The sequence below is a fragment of the Molossus molossus genome, unplaced genomic scaffold (assembly GCF_014108415.1).
Source record: "Molossus molossus isolate mMolMol1 unplaced genomic scaffold, mMolMol1.p scaffold_m16_p_18, whole genome shotgun sequence".
NCBI classification, from domain to species: Eukaryota; Metazoa; Chordata; class Mammalia; order Chiroptera; family Molossidae; genus Molossus; species Molossus molossus.
In genome coordinates this window covers 36,332,509-36,353,014 of record NW_023425353.1, presented here as the reverse complement: position 1 = coordinate 36,353,014, position 20,506 = coordinate 36,332,509, and the positions used below count along the sequence as shown (strand labels likewise).

The window sequence follows — 20,506 nt, the reverse complement described above, 5'->3', positions numbered from 1 at the left end:
TCTACGTATAAGTAAATACTCACTGATTAAAACTCAGTTCTATATCTTAAAATAAGCTAATCCTCTTACTATTCTAGGATAACAAGATATTGTTACAATTAAACTTCTAAATAAAAACACAAGTAAATTAATTAAATTAGATTTTCAAGAAATAACCAGAAAAATGTCCTCCTTAGTCATCATCACCCACCCACCTTGTCCCTTCCCCCCAAAGGAGGCATGAACAACTAGAGGTGCAAAGAAAAGTGTATGAATAACATATATTTTAGCCAACTACAACTGCTCAAAGCATTTTCACATATAATTTTGTTAGATCCTCTCAATTATTTGTGAAATACCAATTATTTTACAAAATACTGTACAGATAAACCTGGGAAAAGATACAGAGAAATTAAGTGATTAGCTTAAGATCACAGACAGAGAATGTGGGGACAGAAACAGAAGTCTACCACTTGAGGTATAAACAAAATTCAGTTATTTCTTTTGTGACTTCTGGGTTTTATGTTCAAGTACTCCACTTTTAAAATCTCTTTAACATTCCACGTTTTCCCTAGTATTTTCATTTTTCACATTCAACCCACTGATCCATGAAGTCTGTGTCATATTATTACTTTCTATATTTTCTACTTTCACTTTTCCAAAAACCTTTTTATATGATTTAAATACAGAACACAGCAAAAAAAGAATACATACATTTAATGAATTATTATACGGTGAAAACTTCTATCCACCTCAGATGTCAGACGACAAGATCTTGCCAGCCACTCCAGAACCTCTCCAATGTGCCGTCCCAGTTACACCTCCCTTCTGTCCCTTCTTCATAGTATTGGAATTTTATGGTAATCATTTCCTTACCTTTATTTTTACCACATAGTGTATCCTTAAGCACTACATTTAGTTCAGTTTTATGTCTTTTATTTTGGTTAAGATTACTTCAAGTTGGTGGTGTGTTCATCAGGAGAAACATGTCTGGTTTTCTCTTTATTATATGATTTACAACCTAGATTCTTTCATTAGAAGGTACAACCCTATCATCACTTCATTTATTTGTTGGAATACCTCTATAAAGGGAAACTTTGTCTTGTCTATTATTATGGTCCTCTGAAACAGATATGGGAAAGGGAGGACAAATACTTAATCCTTTCATTAACCAGCTCTCAAAATAATGGGTTGGTTTCCTAGCATCTTTCCAACATTACCAATTAGCTTAGTTTGTTAGGAAGTCAAGACTGAAACATTATTTGATGTGTATGGATCTACTGCCATTATCATCTCTAGTTACACTTAAATTTTCCTGTCTTTTGCTAGTGGACTTCCTTTTGACACAACTCTCCCTAGTAGTCTTTGATAACGTATTTCCTATCTGGTCTGACAAAATGTTCCAGACTAATTGGTACCTTTGGTTTCTTTAGTGGGAAATGGTACTTTAAGATCACAGTACCTGGCTGGGTAGATAAGCTGGTTAGAGTTTCATCCTGACCCAATGTTGTGGGTTCAATCTCTGGTTAGGGCACATACAAGAAATCAACCAGAGAATGCATAAATAAGTGGAACAACAAATCCATGTTTCTCTCTCTCTCTCTGAGTTCTCCCCACCTCTCTCAAATAACAACAAAAAATTTAAGATAATCTGGGCATTGGGGTTCCTTGTTACGACAGGATTGATAATTACTTCTAGGCTTACGAATGGTTTTGAATTCCTCTTTGAACCACAAGTTATTAAAAACAGTTCAAAAAATGTCTAGCTGAGCTCTGGCTGGTATGGCTCAGCGGTAGAGCGACGGCCTGCAGACCAATGAGTCGTGGGTTTGATTCCGGTAAAGGGCACGTACCTCAGTTGAGGTTCATCCCCCACCATGGTTGAGGTTGTGCAGGAGGCAACCAGTCGATGTGTCCTCTCATGCTAATGTTTCTCTCTCTCTCTCTTTTTCTCCCTCCCACTCCATCTGAAGATAAATAGAAAAATATCCTTGGGTGAGGATTTTTTTAAAAAGTCTAGTTGATAAGACTTTTCACTCTCTATTTCTACTATTCATGTCGTTTTTTTGGACTGTGATTAGAGAATATGGTCTGTACTCTCTACTTTAGGAATTTAATGAGGTATTCTTTCTGGCAAATTTATTTAGGCAATATTTATGCATGTTCCATAGGCACTTGAAAAGGTATGCTCACTGTTTCAGGGTAGATCTCTAACTATGCTACTTAAATCTAGCCTTCCTTGTTTTCTATTTGACCTGCCATGAAGTAAAAGATGGGAATTAAAGTCTCCTACAAGTAATATATTACTGCTAATTCCCCCTTAAATCTCCTGTGTTTTTTTTGTTTGTTTGTTTTATCCTCACCCAAGGATATTTTTTCATTTTTTGTTCAGACAGAGTGGGAGGGAGAGAGAGGAAGAGAGAGAGAAACATCGACGTGAAAGGGACACTTCGAGTGGCTGCCACCCACACGACCCAACCAGGGCCGGGGACAAACTGCAATCGAGGTACGTGCCCTTAGCAGGAACCGAACCTGGGTCTCTCTGGCCCACAGGCCGACGCTCTAACCGCTGAGCCAAACCGGCCAGGGCTCTCCTGTTGTTTTTCTTTTATGACATGAGATACAAGAGGGTGAGAGGGAAAGAGACATGCTGTATTTGATACATATATTCTTCAGTGTGAATAGCACTCTTGATTTACAGGCTTTCCTTTTCTTGTTTAATGACTTTTGATTTGAATCCGAACTTGGACATTAAAACTGCAACACCTCCTTTTTCTTTTTTTGTTAATCTTCACCTGAGGATATTTTTCCATTGATTTATTTTTCAAAATTAACCCTCACCTGAGGATTTTTTTTCCATTGATTTAACAAAAAAAGTTTTCACTGATTTTTTTAGAGAGAAGGGAGAGATAGAAATATCAATGTGAGAGAGATACAATACATCAATCGGGTGCCTCCTGCACACCCCCTGCTGGGGAGTGAGCCTGCAACCCAGGCATGTGCCCTGACAGGGAATTGAACCAGCACATCAGTCCATGGGACAACACTCAATCCATTGGGCCACACTGGCCGGGCTGATTTATTTTTTAGATAGAGTGAGGCAGGAGGTGGGGGGGAGTAGAGAGAGAGACCAATGTGAGAGAGACACATAGATTGGTTACCTGTCACATGACCTCAACAGGGGCCAGGGATTGAACCTGCAACCCAGGTACAAGCCCTTGACCGGGAATTGAACCTATGACCCTTCGGTCTGTGGGTGGACACCCCAACAGCTGAGCCAAACCGGCCAGGGCTTTCTACTGATTTTGTTTTTGGTAGAGAGTAGAAGGGAGGGATGGGGGTAAGAGGGGAAGAGAGAGAGGGAGGGGGTGGGGGTGCAGAGAGAGAGAGAGAGTGAGAGACACATTAATTGGTTGCCTCTTGTATGCACCCCAACCAGGGACTAAACCCACAATCTAGGTACAGGGTATGTGTCCTGACTGGGAATTGAACTAGAAATCTTTTGGTGTATGGAACTAGTCTCCAAACAAATAAGACAAATGACCAGGGCTCCTCCTTTCTTTTTGTGTGCATTTACTTGACATATCTTTGCCAATCTTGTTTTGTTCTGAATCACTGTTTTAGGTGTATTTCTTGTTTAAAAGAATTTTAAGTGTCACCTGATAATCTAATCTAAAGTAACTGTTCTTTAAATGTGAAAGTTTAATTCATTTACATTTACTAACATTTTCTACTTCCTTTTAAAACAACTACCATCTAGTGTTCACTTAGGGTTGATTTGAATTTTGGAAGCAACTTTTATTTATATATATATAAAAAAAAAATAAAGTTTTTTATATGTTAGTTTATACTTCAATTAAGCTTTTTTTTTTTTGGTTTGTATATTTTTATTTTTTAATTTAATTAGTTTATTTTTGTTGCCCTGGCCGGTTTGGCTTAGCGGTTAGAGCTTCAGCCTGTGGTCCAGAGAGACCTGGGTTCAGTTCCCGATAAGGGCATGTACCTTGGTTGCAGTTTGTCCCTGGCCCTGGTTGGTCATGCGGGTGGCAGCCACTCGATGTGTCCCTTTCACGTCGATGTTTCTCTCTCTCTCTCTCTTCCTCTCTCTCCCTCCCACTCTATCTGAACAAAAAATGGAAAAATGTCCTCGGGTGAGGATAAAAAAAAAAAATTATTTTTGTTACAGATGTTTCTCCTTTTTCCCCTACTGATATCCCCCTCCCCATATTTATTTAAAATATTTTTTCTTTATTGATTTTAGAGAGAGGAAGTGAGAGAGAGATAGAAACATTGATGAAAGAGAACATCAACTGGCCACTTCCTGCATGCCCCCCACTGGGAATTTGAACCACAACCTGGGCATGTGCCCTGATGGGAATGGAACTCGTGACCTCGTGGTGCATGGGTCGACGCTCAATCACTAAGCCACACCAGCTGGGCAGAAGCAACTTTTAAATTCATTTCTTTCTCCCAAAGTATTCATTATTCCCATTTATTTATTTATCCTCACCTAAGGATATTTTTTCCATTGATTTTTAGAGGGTAGAAAGGGAGGGAGGGAGGGAAAGAGAGTGGGGGAAAGAAACATCGATGTGAGAGAGATATATATATTGACTGCCCCACCCACCCACACTGACTGGGGCCGGAGATCAATCCTGCAACCCAGGTACATGCACCTGACTGGGAATCGAACCTGTGACCCTTTAGCTTGCAGGCCAACACTCTAACCATTGAGCAACACCAGCCATGGCTTATTCTTTCCCCTTAACATTTTGCATTTCTGGCTGAAAACCAGAGAAATAATGAATGTATATGGAAAAAGAGTAAATTGACCATATAGCACAGGGAAAGAAATAATGCTTAGATAAGCAATATTCAATAATGGCACACATATCAGTTTTAAAGAACCCATTTCCTGGTAGGTAAGCCTTAATGTCTGTAGTGTTGTTTTGTTTTTTTTCAATCCTCACCTGAGGACATTTTTGCATTTATCTTCAGATAGAGCAGGAGGGAGATAAGGGGGGGGGGGGGAGAAAGAGAGAGAGAGAGAGAAACATCGACGTGAGACACATCAAGTGGTCGCCACCCACACGACCCCAACTGAGGCTGGGGACAAACCACAATCGAGGTACACACCCAGGAACCAAACCCAGGCCTCTCTGGTTGGTGGGCCGACACTCCAACTGCTGAGCCAAACCGGCCAGGGCAATGTCTGTAGTCTTAACATCTGTCAGGCATCCATTTGGTAGCACTCTCCCCTCTCCCTTTGAGCCATCACACAGATACACTACACATTGCCCATAAATAGTATAAAAACACACAGCCAAATTCTAATTTGAATGCTCTCTAATAAGTCAAAAACAAATAAAAGTACATCAAGACAGCAGGTACACTAAAAATACTACATACCTTGCTCCAAGGAGGTTTGCTAAGAATGTCAATGAATCTTTTTCTGCTCCCACATACTGGCTGAATGAAATAACACAATTCTCTAAAGGAGTTGTTCTTGCCATTACTGGGACTGGCTTGAAAAGAGGACTCGACTTTGGATCAATTAAAGTCTGATAGTCTATACAAGTTACCTTTAAAAATAAGAGAAACAATAACATCAACCTGAAATAAGCAGCCACTGGTTAACAAAGGTTCAGTTACAGTAGCAATTTTAGTTTAGATAAAAAGCAATTTTACTTTAATATAAACTTGTGTATGCTCATTCTCAATAAATTTCAAATCATAATATGCAAAGAAATTTATATCAATTCATTCCATTAAATATTACATTCTAAAATATTAAGGATACAATCTATCAGACTTATCATTGAAGTTATTGAATATTGCTTCAAATTTAATTTCTTTCAATGTATTAGTTTATAATTTTTTCCTCTTAATTCTTGAAAAGTTAAAAAAAAATCCATGGTGAAATTACCAGTGATGAACTAGGAAAATGGAATAATACAAAAGTACATGTCATGCATTGGTTGTGAGAAAGCAGGGAAAATTGAAATTGTATGAGATGTCCTAACAAGAAATGCTGCTTTGGCCTCTGGGAAACAATAATCTCTACTCTACCAAGATTAAGACCAAGAAGCTTGAACATTTTCATATTCTGAATTTCCTATGCTAAAACAAAATCCAGTCACTGCCCAGACCCAAGCACCAATTTTCCTAAATTGAACTGCCTAAGAAATAAACATTAACACTCTTGTCATTCAGATACGCTTTAACTGCTACAGTCTTTTCTTACCAGCCACGTATTTGTAACAACTTCTCTCACAGTTGCTTCTATTTCAGAACCCAGCAGAGGAACCACAGCATAATCAGCAACAATTCTGCTCTGAAGGGATATGATTTTTCCAGCATTTTCTCTTATGGCAGATGCAATGTTAGATTCATTTTCATCACTAAAACCTAAAACAAGGAAACTCTTTTGGCTAAATAAACCTTCTTCAATAATTGTAGAAGCATCAGGGAGGCAATGACTGACAGAAGATTGGTTTTCTTCTTGAAGAGAAATATGAGTAGAATCATTCAAGGGCTCAACATGAGTAGTGTCATTAAAGACCCCAACTTCAGACTTTGCAGCTTCCACTGGAAGAGAAAAAGAAATGTTTTCTAACATAGTTTATCTTATAAAGTTTATTTCCTAGCAAGAATATTAAAGTAACATAGAGCTTGGGAATTGTGATCACACTTAAAAACAAATGCTTTAGTAAGTACACACTGCATAAAGGATAGGAACCCATCCCATTTTCTGAGTTACCAAGTGTTATTAGTATTACTACGTTTCATTAGGAAGGATATCAGCAATCATGTTACTGTTCTCAGTACTACTAGCATCCTAGAAACTCTAGCTGAAAATTATGAAGCTCTAATAACTTCATGGGTGTGTCTTAGTTCCAAAACTGGTTTAGATAACTCACAATAGAGAATATATCATTAAGGAAAAAAAAGGGGGACATCTGTAATACTTACAACAATAAAGAAAAAAAAAATAGAAGTAACAGGCCTGAACAGTCAAGCTTTTTACATGGAAATAACCATATAGATGCAATAATAAGATAACTGTGGTTACTTCTCTTTTAAAATTTTCTAAAATGTTTCATAATGAAATTGGAGCTACTTAGCTTCTACACAGATTTCTTTTTCTTTTCTTTCTTTCTTTTCCTTTTTATCCTCACCTGAGGACATTTTTCCATTTTTTGTTCAAAGAGTGGGAGGTAGAGAGAGAGAGGAAGAGAGAGAAACATCGACGTCAAAGGGACACATCAAGTGGCTGCCTCCTGCATGACCCAACCAGGGCCGGGGACAAACTGCAACCGAGGTACATGCCCTTAGCGGGAACCGAACCCGGGTCTCTCTGGACCGCAGGCCAAAGCTCTAACCGCTGAGCCAAACTGGCCAGGGCTGTATAGATTTCTTAAGAGAACTGATCAAGACCCAAGTAAATGGTCTTGCCCTGGCCGGTTTGGCTCAGCGGTTAGAGCTTTGGCCTGCGGTCCAGAGAGACCCGGGTTCGGTTCCCGCTAAGGGCACGTACTCGGTTGCAGTTTGTCCCCGGCCCTGGTTGGTTGTGCGGTTGGCAGCCACTCGATGTGTCCCTTTCACGTCGATGTTTCTCTCTCTCTCTCTGTTCCTCTCTCTCCCTCCCACTCTACCTGAACAAAAAATGAAAAAATGTCCTCGGGTGAGGATAAAAAAAAAAAAAAAAGACCCAAGTAAATGGTCTTAACTTCATTTTAAGATAAAGTTGGCTGCTAGGTAGTAAAAACAAAAGGACACAGCTAAATAAAAATGTAAATGTCAATAACTAAATTACACAGTCCCTAGTATGCAATAAACATTGTCAAATAGAGGCTAAAAAGTTTAAGAGGTAAAAACTTAAGAGTGTTTTTTGAAAACTCTAGTGGCACTATGTTGGATGGTAACACTTCAATGGTAGGAATCAGCCAACTACAGCCTAGGGGCCAAAATGGGGGTTAAGAATAGTTTTCACATTTTAAAAAAATTATTGTAGCCCTGGCCAGTTTGGCTCAGTGGTTAGAGCGTTGGCCTGAGGTCCAGAGAGACCTGGGTTCGGTTCCCGCTTGCAGTTTGTCCCCGGCCCTTTTTGGGTTGTGCGGGTGGCAACCACTCGATGTGTCCCTTTAATGTCGATGCCCCCCCCCCCCCCGCTCTATCTGAAAATATCGAAAAATGTCCTCGGGTGAGGATAAAAAAAAAAAAAAAAGATTGCAAAAACAAAATAGAATACGTGATAGAGACAGAATGTGGCTGGCAAAGCCTAAAATATTTATTGTCTGGCCTTTTACAAAAATAATTTACCAAGTCCTGCTTTATGGAATTCAAACAAGCCTGGAAACTATTCGAGGATTCTTCACTTATTCATTTATACAGGCATTGTACCTAAGTGCTTTACATGCATGTCATTAATGTTCATGATACTATGAGGTTGACACTATTGGTATATCTATACCCCTTCAAGAGATATCTCAGGTTTAAATAGATTATGTAACTTGTCTAAGGTCATAGTTATTAAGTGGCAGAAATGACATAAACCAATATCTGAGTGGTTCCAGAGTCCATAATATTGTTATAATGGCATCTTCTTATTTCTATTCTTATCTCTAACAGACATTAAAATTTTTACTTTTAAACTAATTATTGCCATACATAAATAATATATAAGGTGTGTGTATACACACACTCACACATCCCACACATAAAACTTACTCCTTAATGAAAGTGTTTCAGTTGCTCTTGCTAACACTCTGGAGAAGTATAGCTTTGCCCTGACCAGTTTGGCTCAGAGGTTAGAGCGTTGGCCTGTGGTCCAGAGAGACCCGGGTTTGGTTCCCGCTAAGGGCACATACCTCAGTTGCAGTTTGTCCCCGGCCCTGGTTGGGATGTGCGGGTGACAGCCACTCCATGTGTCCCTTTCACATCAATGTTTCTCTCTCTCTCCCTCTCTCTCCCTCCCATTCTATCCCTCCCATGACTTCTTATCCAGCAATCATGGAAACAAATGACAATAAAGTAATAACTCCAACAAGCTTAGACAAAGTACCTATCTAGAACTGTGTATCTAGCAGAACTATCTTTTAAGGAAAAGGGCAAAACAAAAACATTAACAGAAACCGAAGGAATTTCTAAAGGATATATTTGAAGAGGAAAGTAAATGATTCCAGAAGAGAGGTTTCAGAAGCAATAGGAACAGGAAGAAAATAAATAGCTAAACATGTTTGCAAATATAAAAATACTGACCATATAAAACAATAACAATGTCTAATTGTGACATTAAAAAAGACAATGAAAGTATTAGACAAAATCACATAAAGTGAGTGTATTAGTGAGTACATGTATAGAAGGATGTAGTCAATACTAATGGTGAAGTGTTATAAGGCTCTTGTATTATTCAAGGAATATAAAACTTCTGAATAACTTTAGAGTTTAAGTTATGATGCACATTAAAGTTCCAAAGGTAACCACTGAAAATATAAATAGTATACATATCTTCCTAATCAGGAGAGGGAAAGATATAAAGTTTAGAGTCGGATTTGAGGCAGGAGGAGGCAAGTTCAATCTACCCAAAAGGCAAAATTGTTTTAAAAAAACAAGGAAGCATAGCCTAGCCTTGGTCAGTGTAGCTCAGTTGGTTGGGCGGCATCCCATGCACAAAAAGGATGCTGGTTTGATTCCTGGTTAGGACACATGTCCGGGTTTCAGGCTCGATCACCATGTTGGGGGAGGATGTATGCAGGAGGTGGTTGATCGATGTTTCTCTCTCTATCCCTTTCTCTCTCTCTCTGAAAAGTCAATAAAAAATCTTTACATAAAAATAAACAACAAGGAAGCATAGAAAAATGGGACAAAGTACAAAATAAGATGGTAGAAAATAAAAACATATCACAAATAACAAAAAATGTAAATCAACCAAATTTACAGCTAAAAGAAAAAGTCAGTCATACTGAATGTTGATCTACATGAGGCAGGGATAACTGTATTAATATCAGACAAAATTGACTTGAAGTTTAAAAACATTAGGAAAATGAGGAGCACCATTTCATAAAACTTCAAAATACACAAAAAAACTAAACATGAAGATTCTGACACATGCTAAAACATAAATGAATCTTTTCTTTTTAATCCTCACCTGAGGGCACATTTTTATTGATTTTAGATAAGGAAAGGAGAGAGAGAGAAAAAACCCTTTATGTGAGAGAGAAACATCGTTCGGCTGCCTCCAGCACATTCCAACTGGGGACTGAACCCACAACCTAGGTATGTGCTCTGACTGGGAATCAAATCCACAACCTTTTGGTGTACAGGATGATGCTCTAACCAACTGAGCCACCTGGTCAGTGACATAAATAAATCTTTTTTTTTTATCCTCACCCGAGGACATTTTCCTATTTTTTGTTCAGATAGAGTGGAAAGGAGAGAGATAGAGAGAGAGAGAGAGAGAGAGAGAGAGAAATATCGACATGAAAGGGACACATCGAGTGGTTGCCACCCGCACGACCCAACCAGGGCCAGGTACAAACTGCAACTGAGGTACCTGCCCTTAGCGGAAACCGAACCTGGGTCTCTCTGGACCGCAGGCCAATACTCCAACCGCTGAGCCAAACTGGCCAGGGATTTGAAGACATTATGCTAAGTAAACTGAGCCAGACACAAAAGGACAAATATTGTGTGATTCCATTTATATCAGCTACCTAGAATAGTCAAATTCATAGCAAACAGAATGGTGTTTGTCTAGGACTGAGTAGAGGAAGAAATGGGAAGTTATTTTTTAATGGGTAGAATTTCAATTTGGGAAGATAATATTCTGGAATGGATGATAATGATGGTAGCGCAACAATGTGAATATAATTAACACCACTGAATTATACACTTAAAATGGTTAAAATAGTAAATTTTATGTTATATATATTTTACCACAATTTTAAAAATTTCAATATCGATAATATTCTATAGAAAACTTTAATGAGACTTCAGATCAATATTCAAAATGTTCCTATGTTACATATCAGGAAACAGTTAAAAATGTAATTTTAGCCCTGGCCAGTTTGGCTCAGCGGTTAGAGCGTTGGTCTGCGGTTCAGAGAGACCCAGGTTCGGTTCCCGCTAAGGGCATGACCTCGGTTGCAGTTTGTCCCCGGCCCTGGTTGGTCGTGCGGGTGGCAGCCACTCGATGTGTCCCTTTCACGTCGATGTTTCTCTCTCTCTTTCTCTTCCTCTCTCTCCCTCCCACTCTATCTGAACAAAAAATGGAAAAATGTCCTCAGGTGAGGATAAAAATAAATAAATTAATTAATTAATGTAATTTTAAGAGATATAAATTAAAATATCAAAAAGAATAAACATAATATAGAAAGCAAGAAACTGGAAATAGTTCTAACATAGCATGTCTAGAATCTTATGAATGTAATTATTATTTATTGAAAGACATTACAAAAAGATAAAACTAGACTTTAACACCCCACTGACACCTCTGGATAGATCTTCTAGACAAAAAAATAACAAGGACAGAGAGTCCTTAAATGACGAACTAGATCAGTTGGACTTAACTGATATTTACAGAACATTTCACACCAAAGCAGTAGAATACACATTCTTCTCAAGTGCACACGGGACATTCTCAAATATAGAGCACATGTTAGGACACAAACTAAGTCTCTACAAATTCAAAAAGATTGAAATCATATCAAGCATCTTCTCAGATCACAATGGCATGAAACTAGAACTCAATTATAAAAACACACAAAACATTCAAATACTTGGAGGCTAAGTAGTATGTTATTAAACAATGGTTACCAAGGAGATCAAGGAAGAAATTTAAAAATTCCTGGAAACCAATGAAAATGAACACACAACAACACAAAATCTATGGGATGCAGTGAAAGCAGTCCCGAGAGGGAAGTGCTATGTAGTTCATAGCACGACAGGCCTACCTCAAGAAGCAAGAAAAATTCCTAATTAACTTTCTAAGCCTACAACTTAAAGAACTACAAAGTAAACAAAAAGAAAAACCCAGAGCAAGTAGAAGGAAAGAGATAGTAAAGGTCAGAGCAGAAATAAGCGACATAGAAACAAAAAAAAAATTCAAAAGATCAATGAAACAGAGCTGGTTCTCTGAAAAGATAAACAAGATTGATGAACCTTTAGCCAGACTTACCAAGAAACAAAAGAAAGGTACTCATTAAACAAAATCCGAAACGAAAGAAGAGAAGTAACAACTGACACCACAGAAATATAAAGGATCATTAAAACATACTATGAACAATTATACGCCAACAAATTGGACAATCTAAGCAAAATGGACAAACTTCTAGAAACACAGTCTCCCAAAACTGAACCGGGAAGAGATAGAAAACTTGAACAGACCATTAACAACTAAGGAAATTGAACATGTAATCAAGAAACTCCCAGCAAACAAAAGCACAGGCCCAGATGGCTTCACTGGGGAGTATAACCAAACATTCAAAGAACTAACACCATTCTCCTCAAACTATTCCCAAAAATCCAAGAAAGATAGAAGATGTCCAAACTCCTTTTATTAGACCAGCATAATTCTAACTCCAAAACCAGATAAAGACACTACAAAGAAAGAAAACTACAGGCCAACATCCTTCCTCTCTCTCTAAAATCAATAAAAAAGAAATAAAATAAAATAAATAAAATAAAATAAAATAGCTCCTAATAACTAAATACTAATCAACTACTTACCTACTGCTGGGTTATTATTTACATATTGAGAGAAAAGATCTTCATCAGCTTGCTCATGCTTTTCAGCAGAAGCAAAGCCTTTCCTGGAGAAGCTGTTGTTCTTCCTTTTTAAAAGGCCTGTTTTACTTTCAAGTTGGTCTGAAACTGGAATTTCCACTGGCTTGTAATTAGCGTGAATATGTGGCTCTTCAGGAAGCATATAACCTTTACTGAAACACTCTAGCAACCATTTTGCTCCCACTACATGAGGCCTACAAAAATAATAGTTATATGTTAGTTTAACTATAAAGACCATCATCCCACTTGCCATGCAGTTTCCAAAATTATATAAACATGCAATTTTAAGAAAAATTATTAGAATAGAAATAGCTGTGAATTAAAAACTAACAAAACCTGTGGGTTGATTTATCCCAAAACTGCTTCAATTCATCATCATAATCTCCCACAATAACATGAGTTACATCTTCATTGAGCTGGTTAAAACGAACTCCACCTCCACTGTTAATAAGCCTTCTCAGTTTATCTAGTTTTCTGCCGCTAAAACCGCAAAGATATATCTGCAAAAAAAAGAAAATTATTTACTTTAGATTAATTCATGTAAGATGTTTTATTTCTCTTAGAAGTAACATATTTATTAAAAATACTTATCAAAATCTACTGTGGAGGGGGTGAGGGGGTGAGACGGGGAAGAGGGTGTCTAGGGAAGAAAAAGGAGAAACATCTGTAACAAGAGTAAATAAATATTGAAAAAAAAATCTACTGTGTAAATAACTCTTGTATATTTATTACTTTATTTTTGTTACATGTTTTTCCTTTTCCCCCCATTGACTCCCTCCTTCCCACTCTCATACCCCCCTCAACAGTATTGTCTACGTACATCGGTTATGCATACATACAGCTAAGTTCTTTGGTTTATCTCTTCTTACCCTCCCCTGACCCCTTCCTCTGAGGTTTGCCAGTCTGATCCCTACTTCCATGTCTCTGGGTCTATTTTGTTCATCAGTTTATTTTGTTCATTATATTCCACAAATAAGTGAGACCATGTGATATTTATCTTTCTCTGATTGGCTTATTTCACTTAGCACAATACTCTCCATTTCCCTCCATGTCGTCTCAAAGGATAAGAGATCTTTCTTTCTTACAGCTGCATAGTACTCCATTGTGTATATGTACCACAGCTTTTTTATCCACTCATCTATTGATAGACACAGGCTGTTTCCAGATCTCAGCTATTGTAAATAGTGCTGATTTAAACATAAAGATACATATATTCTTTCTGATTATGTTTTAGGCTTCTTAGGATATATTCCTAGACGTGGGATCACTGGGTCAAATGGCAGTTCAATTTTTAATTTGTTGAGGAAACTCCATATTGTTTTCCACTGTGTATATTTTAATACAGAGACAGAAAAAAAACAACTGAGGAGTATATTCTAAAACTTTAATTTTATTTTTAACAATTCTGAAATTTTGATTATCACTTCTTCATAATCTCATAGCATTACCCTTCACAGTAGATACTTAACAATTATTGCGACACTTAACATAAAAGCAGAATTAAATTATCTTCTAAGTATTAGTACACAGACAGCCTCTTAAAGATCTTACTACTTGCAAAATTTAAAATAATTCTAGAAACCGCCCTGGCCAGTTTGGCTTAGGGGTTAGAGCATCAGCCCAAGGACCAAAGAGTTGCAGGTTCAATTCCAGGCAAGAGCACATACCTCAGTTGTGGTTCGTCCCCAGCCCTGGTTGGGGTCATGTGGGAGGCAACCAATCGATGTGTCCCTCTCATGTCGATGTTTCTCTCTCTCTCTCTCCCTCCCTCCCACTTTATCTGAAGATAAATAGAAATATATCCTCAGGTGAGGATTAAAAAATAATAATTATAGAAACAAACAAGTTAAAGTATACCTAGGTTTAAATTTTGGTTCAGCTGCCAATGATGAACCACATGATCATGGCAAGTTACTTAGGCTCTTTAAACCAATTTTCTAACCTATAAATCGAGATTTCTTTTTCACAGAGTTAATTAAACAAGAAAATTTAGGTCAAGAAATGAGCACTGCTTTGTGGATAATACTTATACAATAATTTATTTTTTAAAATGTGTCTATTGATTTTTTTAGAGAGGATGGGAGAGGGAGAGAGAAACATACATCAATGTGAGAAACATCAATCGGTTGCCTCCCGTACCCATCCCGACCGGGGACCAAACCCACAACCTGAGCATGTGCCCTGACCAAGAATCGAATAGGTGACCTTTTGGTGCATGGGATGCTCAACCAACCGTGCCACAGTGGCAGGGCCAATTTTTTATTTTAAACTATATATATATATGTACATTTTAATCAATTTAATCAATATAAAAAATCTTTTTCATCTCTATTTTACATGTGTCTTTTAAAAACTTCTTAAGGCCTGGCTGTTGTGGCTCAGTGAACTGAGCATCCTCCCATGCACCCAGAAGTTGCTGGTTTGATCCTGGTCAGAACCCATGTCCGGGTTGCAGGCTGGATCCCCAGGAGGAAGTGTGCAGGAGACAGCTGATCGATGTTCCTCTCTCTCCCTCTCTTTTCCTCTCTCTCTCTAAAAAACTCAATAAAAAATATTTAGAAATAAAAACTTCTTAAGAACAACAGATTTATTCCTAACTGCATGTATATCCCAAACTAAATAACCTCCATTACTAAAATATGCTTTAACAAAAATTAGAAATAAACACTTCCTATAAGAATAATTAAGTCATATCCAGAATTAGTGTAGAATAAATGATTATACAAGACACTTTCTGTTCTGCTAATAAGTTGATAAGTTTTAAAAGTAAAGAAGGGTAAAGTAATTTGCCCACTTTTCTTTCTTGACAATAAAACAGGGTTAAATCTTCGCTACTCTTTAAGAATGAATGCATAGCCTATTCATTCTACAAGTAGGAATATTAAGTATTCAGCTCTAGGAGATCTACAGCATATGTTTCCATCAAGGCACTTATAAGATAGTCATTCATACCCTAAAAAACTAAATAGTGCAAGAAATATTAAACCAAGCAGTGGGTCTAATGATTAGAAATACAGGCTTTGAAGTACATGGCTAGTTACTTAAGATCTGTGACTCTGAACAAGAATTTTAATCTTCTAAGTCTCAGCCTCAAGATAATATCCAATTTAGACTTATCTGTGGGAGTTAAATGAAATTATACACAACATAGTAATTATATGAAATGATCAGTATAGTATCTAGTATATTATAAATACTTAGAAATCCATTAAGTGGTTCAGAAACTCAGTGATCTCAAAACAAGGTAGATGGAAAGTCTAATGTCATTAAGAGGGTTCAGAGAAGAGTTGAAAACTGACAAGGACTTTGAAGGATAACAGATGAAGGTACATCCCAGGCAGAGGGACTCTGACAGTTAAAGGATGAACATGGCTTAATAAGTGTATCTGCTTAGCTAGTGTGGAGGGTTTATACAGATAAGAAGCAAGCCCAACTCTGAAGGGTCTTCAATGTCAAAGTCAGACTAGGAAGTACTGATGTACACTGTCACTTACTGCAATTATTACATAATAAAGACATACCCGACAACCATCTAATAAATCTTCAGGTGCTTGAAATGCACTGACATCAAGATTTTCTAGATTTTCAAGTGTAGGCTCCACTTTGCTATTAAGAATGGAATTATATATCGATTCATTTATGCAACTTGCATTGATGTTGGAAATATGGCTGACATCTGAAAGAGTACGACCTACATATTAAACAAAGATATAATAAATTTATGACTATAAAATAACCATGATTACATGTTTTCCTATAGATTAAGTTTTCTTATATACACAGGGCTATGAAAAACTTCCAAAGTTAAGATTCAAGTGTTTTTACTGAAATCTTGGTAGCCAAGTATGAAAAAGGCAAATAAAAGTAAGGTTCATGCCCTGGCCAGTTTGGCTCAGCGGTTAGAGTGTCGGCCTGCGGACCAGAGAGACCCGGGTTCGTTCCCGCTAAGGGCATGTACCTTGGTTGCAGTTTGTCCGTAGCCCTGGTTGGGGTTGTGTGGGCGGCAACCACTCGATGTGTGTCTCTCACATCGATGTTTCTTTTTCTCTCTCTTCCTCCCTCTCTCCCTCCTACTCTATCTAAAGATAAATGCAAAAACATAATAAAATAAAATAAAAAATAAAATAATAAAATAAAATAAAATCTAATAAAATATAAAAAATAAGGTTATGCCCTGGCCGGTTTGGCTCAGCGGTTAGAGCGTCGGCCTACGGTCTGGAGAGACCCAGGTTCGGTTCCCGCTAAGGGCATGTACCTCAGTTGTAGTTTGTCCCCGGCCCTGGTTGAGCCGCTCGATGCGTCCCTTTCACATCGATGTTTCTCTCTCTCTCTCTCCCTCCCACTCTATCTGAACAAAATATAGAAAAATGTCCTCGGGTGAGGATTAAAAAAAAAAAGTAAGGTTCATGTTTTATTTAAATGAAAATATATTTAATATATTTATTTAACAAAGCCTTGCTTTAATAAAAATCTGAAGTGCTGGCTTTACGGTCCAGGAAGCTTATATTTGAAAAAAAGTTTATAAACATTTGCTAAATTGCCAAATGTAACTTACAAAATAGAAAGTTTTAAATTTTATATGAATATAGATTATCATAATAATTGCAGCAAACTAATAAAGGGAATGTGCTAATAATGTTTACACATCAGTCAAGTTTTAAAAAGTTAAGCTTTTATTTTAAGTCTTTATCTATTAGCATTCTTAATTTCTTTAAGCATCTTCTGCATTACATCAGGGTATGAAAGAAAGTATGCATTCATTATAAAAAGAAATATCCAGAGTTCTTAACTAATTTTTCATTCAATTTGGTTATTATACAATTATGCCTGGAAGCAGAGCAAAGAAAGATGGAATTCCCCACTATATCTCATAGCTCCTATTAACAAATCAATTCTTACATAAAAAACAGATACTTTACTTTAATCTCAATGAGACTTACTATTAATTGTGTTGATCTGGCCAGCAGGAGTTGAAGTATCAGGCATAGCATTTGTTTCTGGTCTAGACTCGGTCTTGTATATGGACTCATCCTGACAAAAACCTTTCTCAACACTGTCAAAAAACCACTGCGTGGTCACACAGTGTACATTCCATCGCTTGGCACATTCATATTTTTGACCTACCATGTTTATTAAGACAGAGACAGAAATGCAAATCATTAAACTCTGTCTTGGCAGAAATATTCAAATTTATGATGTTATTAAAAAAACCCACCTGAGACAAAATTAAAGTGACCAGTAATTACTCTTATTTTAAAATAAATATACATGCTATGTGAGGAGGTATCTCTCTAACAAAATTATATAGACAGAGGCAACTGTAGGGTATCAAATAATATACTTGGTGTGAGTATAGCCTGAATCACTTAATTTCTTTAAACAGTTTATCTGTAATGTAGGGATAACTCAAAGAATTACATCTTTTTAATAAGACTGCATAAAACAGCTGTAAAAATTGCAAATGTTTACAATATAAAAAAATACCAGCTTTGAGCAGACGACTCCAATGTCATCAGATTCTACTTAAGTCCAGGGTAGATATGCAGATAAATAAACTTTATTAAAAATAGCTGTGGCCACTTTTGCTCAGTGGTTAGATCATCAGCCCCCAGACCAGAGAGTCTCGGGTTCAATTCCGGTCAAGGGCATGTACCTCAGTTGCAGTTCATCGTGGGCTGAGTGGGAGGCAACTAGTCAATGTGTCCCTCTCACGTCGATGTCCCTCTCACGTCAATGTCTCTCTCTCTCTCCCCCTCCCTCTTCCTCCCTTCTACTCTATCTGAAGATAAATGGAAAAATATCCTCAGATAAAGATTAAAAAAAAAATAGATAGCCCTGGCAAGTTTGGCTCAGTTGGTTGGGCACTGTTTGTGCACTGAGAGGTCACCAGTTCAATTCCTGATCAGGGCACATGCCCAGGATGCTGGCTCAATCCCCAGTAGGGGGTGTGCAGGAGGAAGCCAATGGGTGTTTTGCTCTCACATTGATGTTTCTCTCTCTCCCTAAAAATATTTTTCTAATTTTATTTCCTATCTAGGTATCTAACACTAGATAATAAAAACATTAACAAAATTTTCTCTAATCAACTTGTATATATTTCAAGTGTATTGGTAAAAAGTATTCTCCAGAAAAGATATAAAGGTTATAGAACACCAAAATTAATAGCAATTTTAAAGAATTCCTCTCATTGGTAATATATTTTTCTTGTTTTAACTGCCTCATTTTCTACAAAGTGTATCTTCAAGTTAAAACTAACAGCTTATTCATTAAAGCTGATTCATTCAATTAAAAACTGAGCCAAGCCCTGGCCAGTTTGGCTCAGCGATTAGAGCGTCGGCCCACGGACCAGAGAGACACGGGTTTGGTTCCACTCCGGGCACGTACCACGGTTGCAGTTTGTCCTCGGCCCCAATTAGGGTTGTGTGGGTGGCAACCAGTCGATGTGTCTCTCTCACATTGATGTTTCTCTCTCCTCCTCACTCACTCCCTCTCTCTCTCTCTTCTGCTCTGAAATTTAAAAAATAAACAACATAAAGAAAACTTTAATAAATAAATAAAAAATAAAAACTGAGCCAAGCCTTTAACATGTCATTAGAAAGAAATATAATTTAGCTACACCTATTAGCTTTCCTGTTGTCCATCCAAATTTTTTGTCTCTTAAGTATTTGGTAACTGTGTAGGGAGGGGACTTTGAAATAATCAAAAGATCGGCCCTAGCTGGTTTGGCTCAGCAGTTATAACATTGGCCCGTGGACCAATGAGTCTTGGGGTCAAGGGCATGTACCTTGGTTGCGGATCGTCCCCAGCCCTGGTCAGGGTTGTGTGGCAAGCAGCCAGTTGATGTGTGTCTCTCTCTCTCTATCTCTATCTCTCTCCCCCTCCCTCCCACTCTATCTGAAAATAAATGGAAAAATATCCTCGGGTGAGGATTATAAAAAAAAACACAAAAGATCAGACAATGAATTTAGATAAAACACAACTGTAAATTTTTGTTTCAAATTTATTGAATGACCCTGGATAAACACTAGGACAGTCATGTAATTTTTCTACAAATTGTGACCCAAACTATCTTTGTAAGATTTAAGGGGAAAAAATACCATACTAGCTTTATGACATATCAGAAAAAAAAACTATTGTTAGAAAATCTTAAAATATTAAAAAATAGAGAAAATTTTGCATTTGTCCATTTGGGAAATATAGTTTTACCTTTTGGTTCTTGCACAATGAGGTGTGTACATTCATTCATTTTCAACTGTCCCATGTATTGACCTCCATGCTTAACTGTGAGTTGCTGAACTGACTTCCTTTCTAAGCCACATAAGCCAGTCACACAGATTATGCAACCAAGAAAAATAGGACACTTGAAGTCTTCCATGTTCACATCAGTATATCTAGTTATTGTACTGGGGAAAACAAATGATAAAAAAGAAAATAAAATGAACATATTAAATATATCATATAGTTTCAAATTTACCAGAGAATAAGGACAAACAATTTCCTTATTTTTTAAGAAAAAGGAACTCACAGACATTCAGAATTCCATTAATTGCTCATCTAGCTTGGCACCATGTCTCTAATAAAAAGTAATGTTTCAGATGGAGTTGCTCAAAAGTATTTTAAGGAAAAACATTTCATTAACTCTAAGTCTATGCTGGTAAAAGTGGTATATTTTCTAAAATTCTAAGTCTGAATCTCTACTTTGGCTGCTTATTAGAAAAATGGACTTTGTATCCTTTTATTATAC

The 20,506-nt window shown here is 37.2% G+C and overlaps 1 protein-coding gene across 3 annotated transcripts in view; it reads right to left on the bottom strand.

Moving 5' to 3' along the window:
* The window catches only part of TOPBP1 (DNA topoisomerase II binding protein 1), a 57,587-nt gene that overhangs the window by 28,170 nt on the left and 8,911 nt on the right, over window positions 1-20,506 (bottom strand). For 2 of the 3 annotated variants that reach the window (XM_036266634.1, XM_036266636.1), the window contains 7 exons: window positions 19,969-20,165; window positions 17,703-17,882; window positions 16,284-16,453; window positions 13,099-13,262; window positions 12,706-12,956; window positions 6,224-6,567; window positions 5,389-5,561 (listed from right to left, as the gene is read on the bottom strand). In XM_036266634.1, the coding sequence (XP_036122527.1) occupies window positions 5,389-5,561; window positions 6,224-6,567; window positions 12,706-12,956; window positions 13,099-13,262; window positions 16,284-16,453; window positions 17,703-17,882; window positions 19,969-20,165 (1,479 nt within the window). The remainder of the gene's footprint in view (window positions 1-5,388; window positions 5,562-6,223; window positions 6,568-12,705; window positions 12,957-13,098; window positions 13,263-16,283; window positions 16,454-17,702; window positions 17,883-19,968; window positions 20,166-20,506) is intronic. The other variant, XM_036266635.1, reaches the window with a different exon arrangement.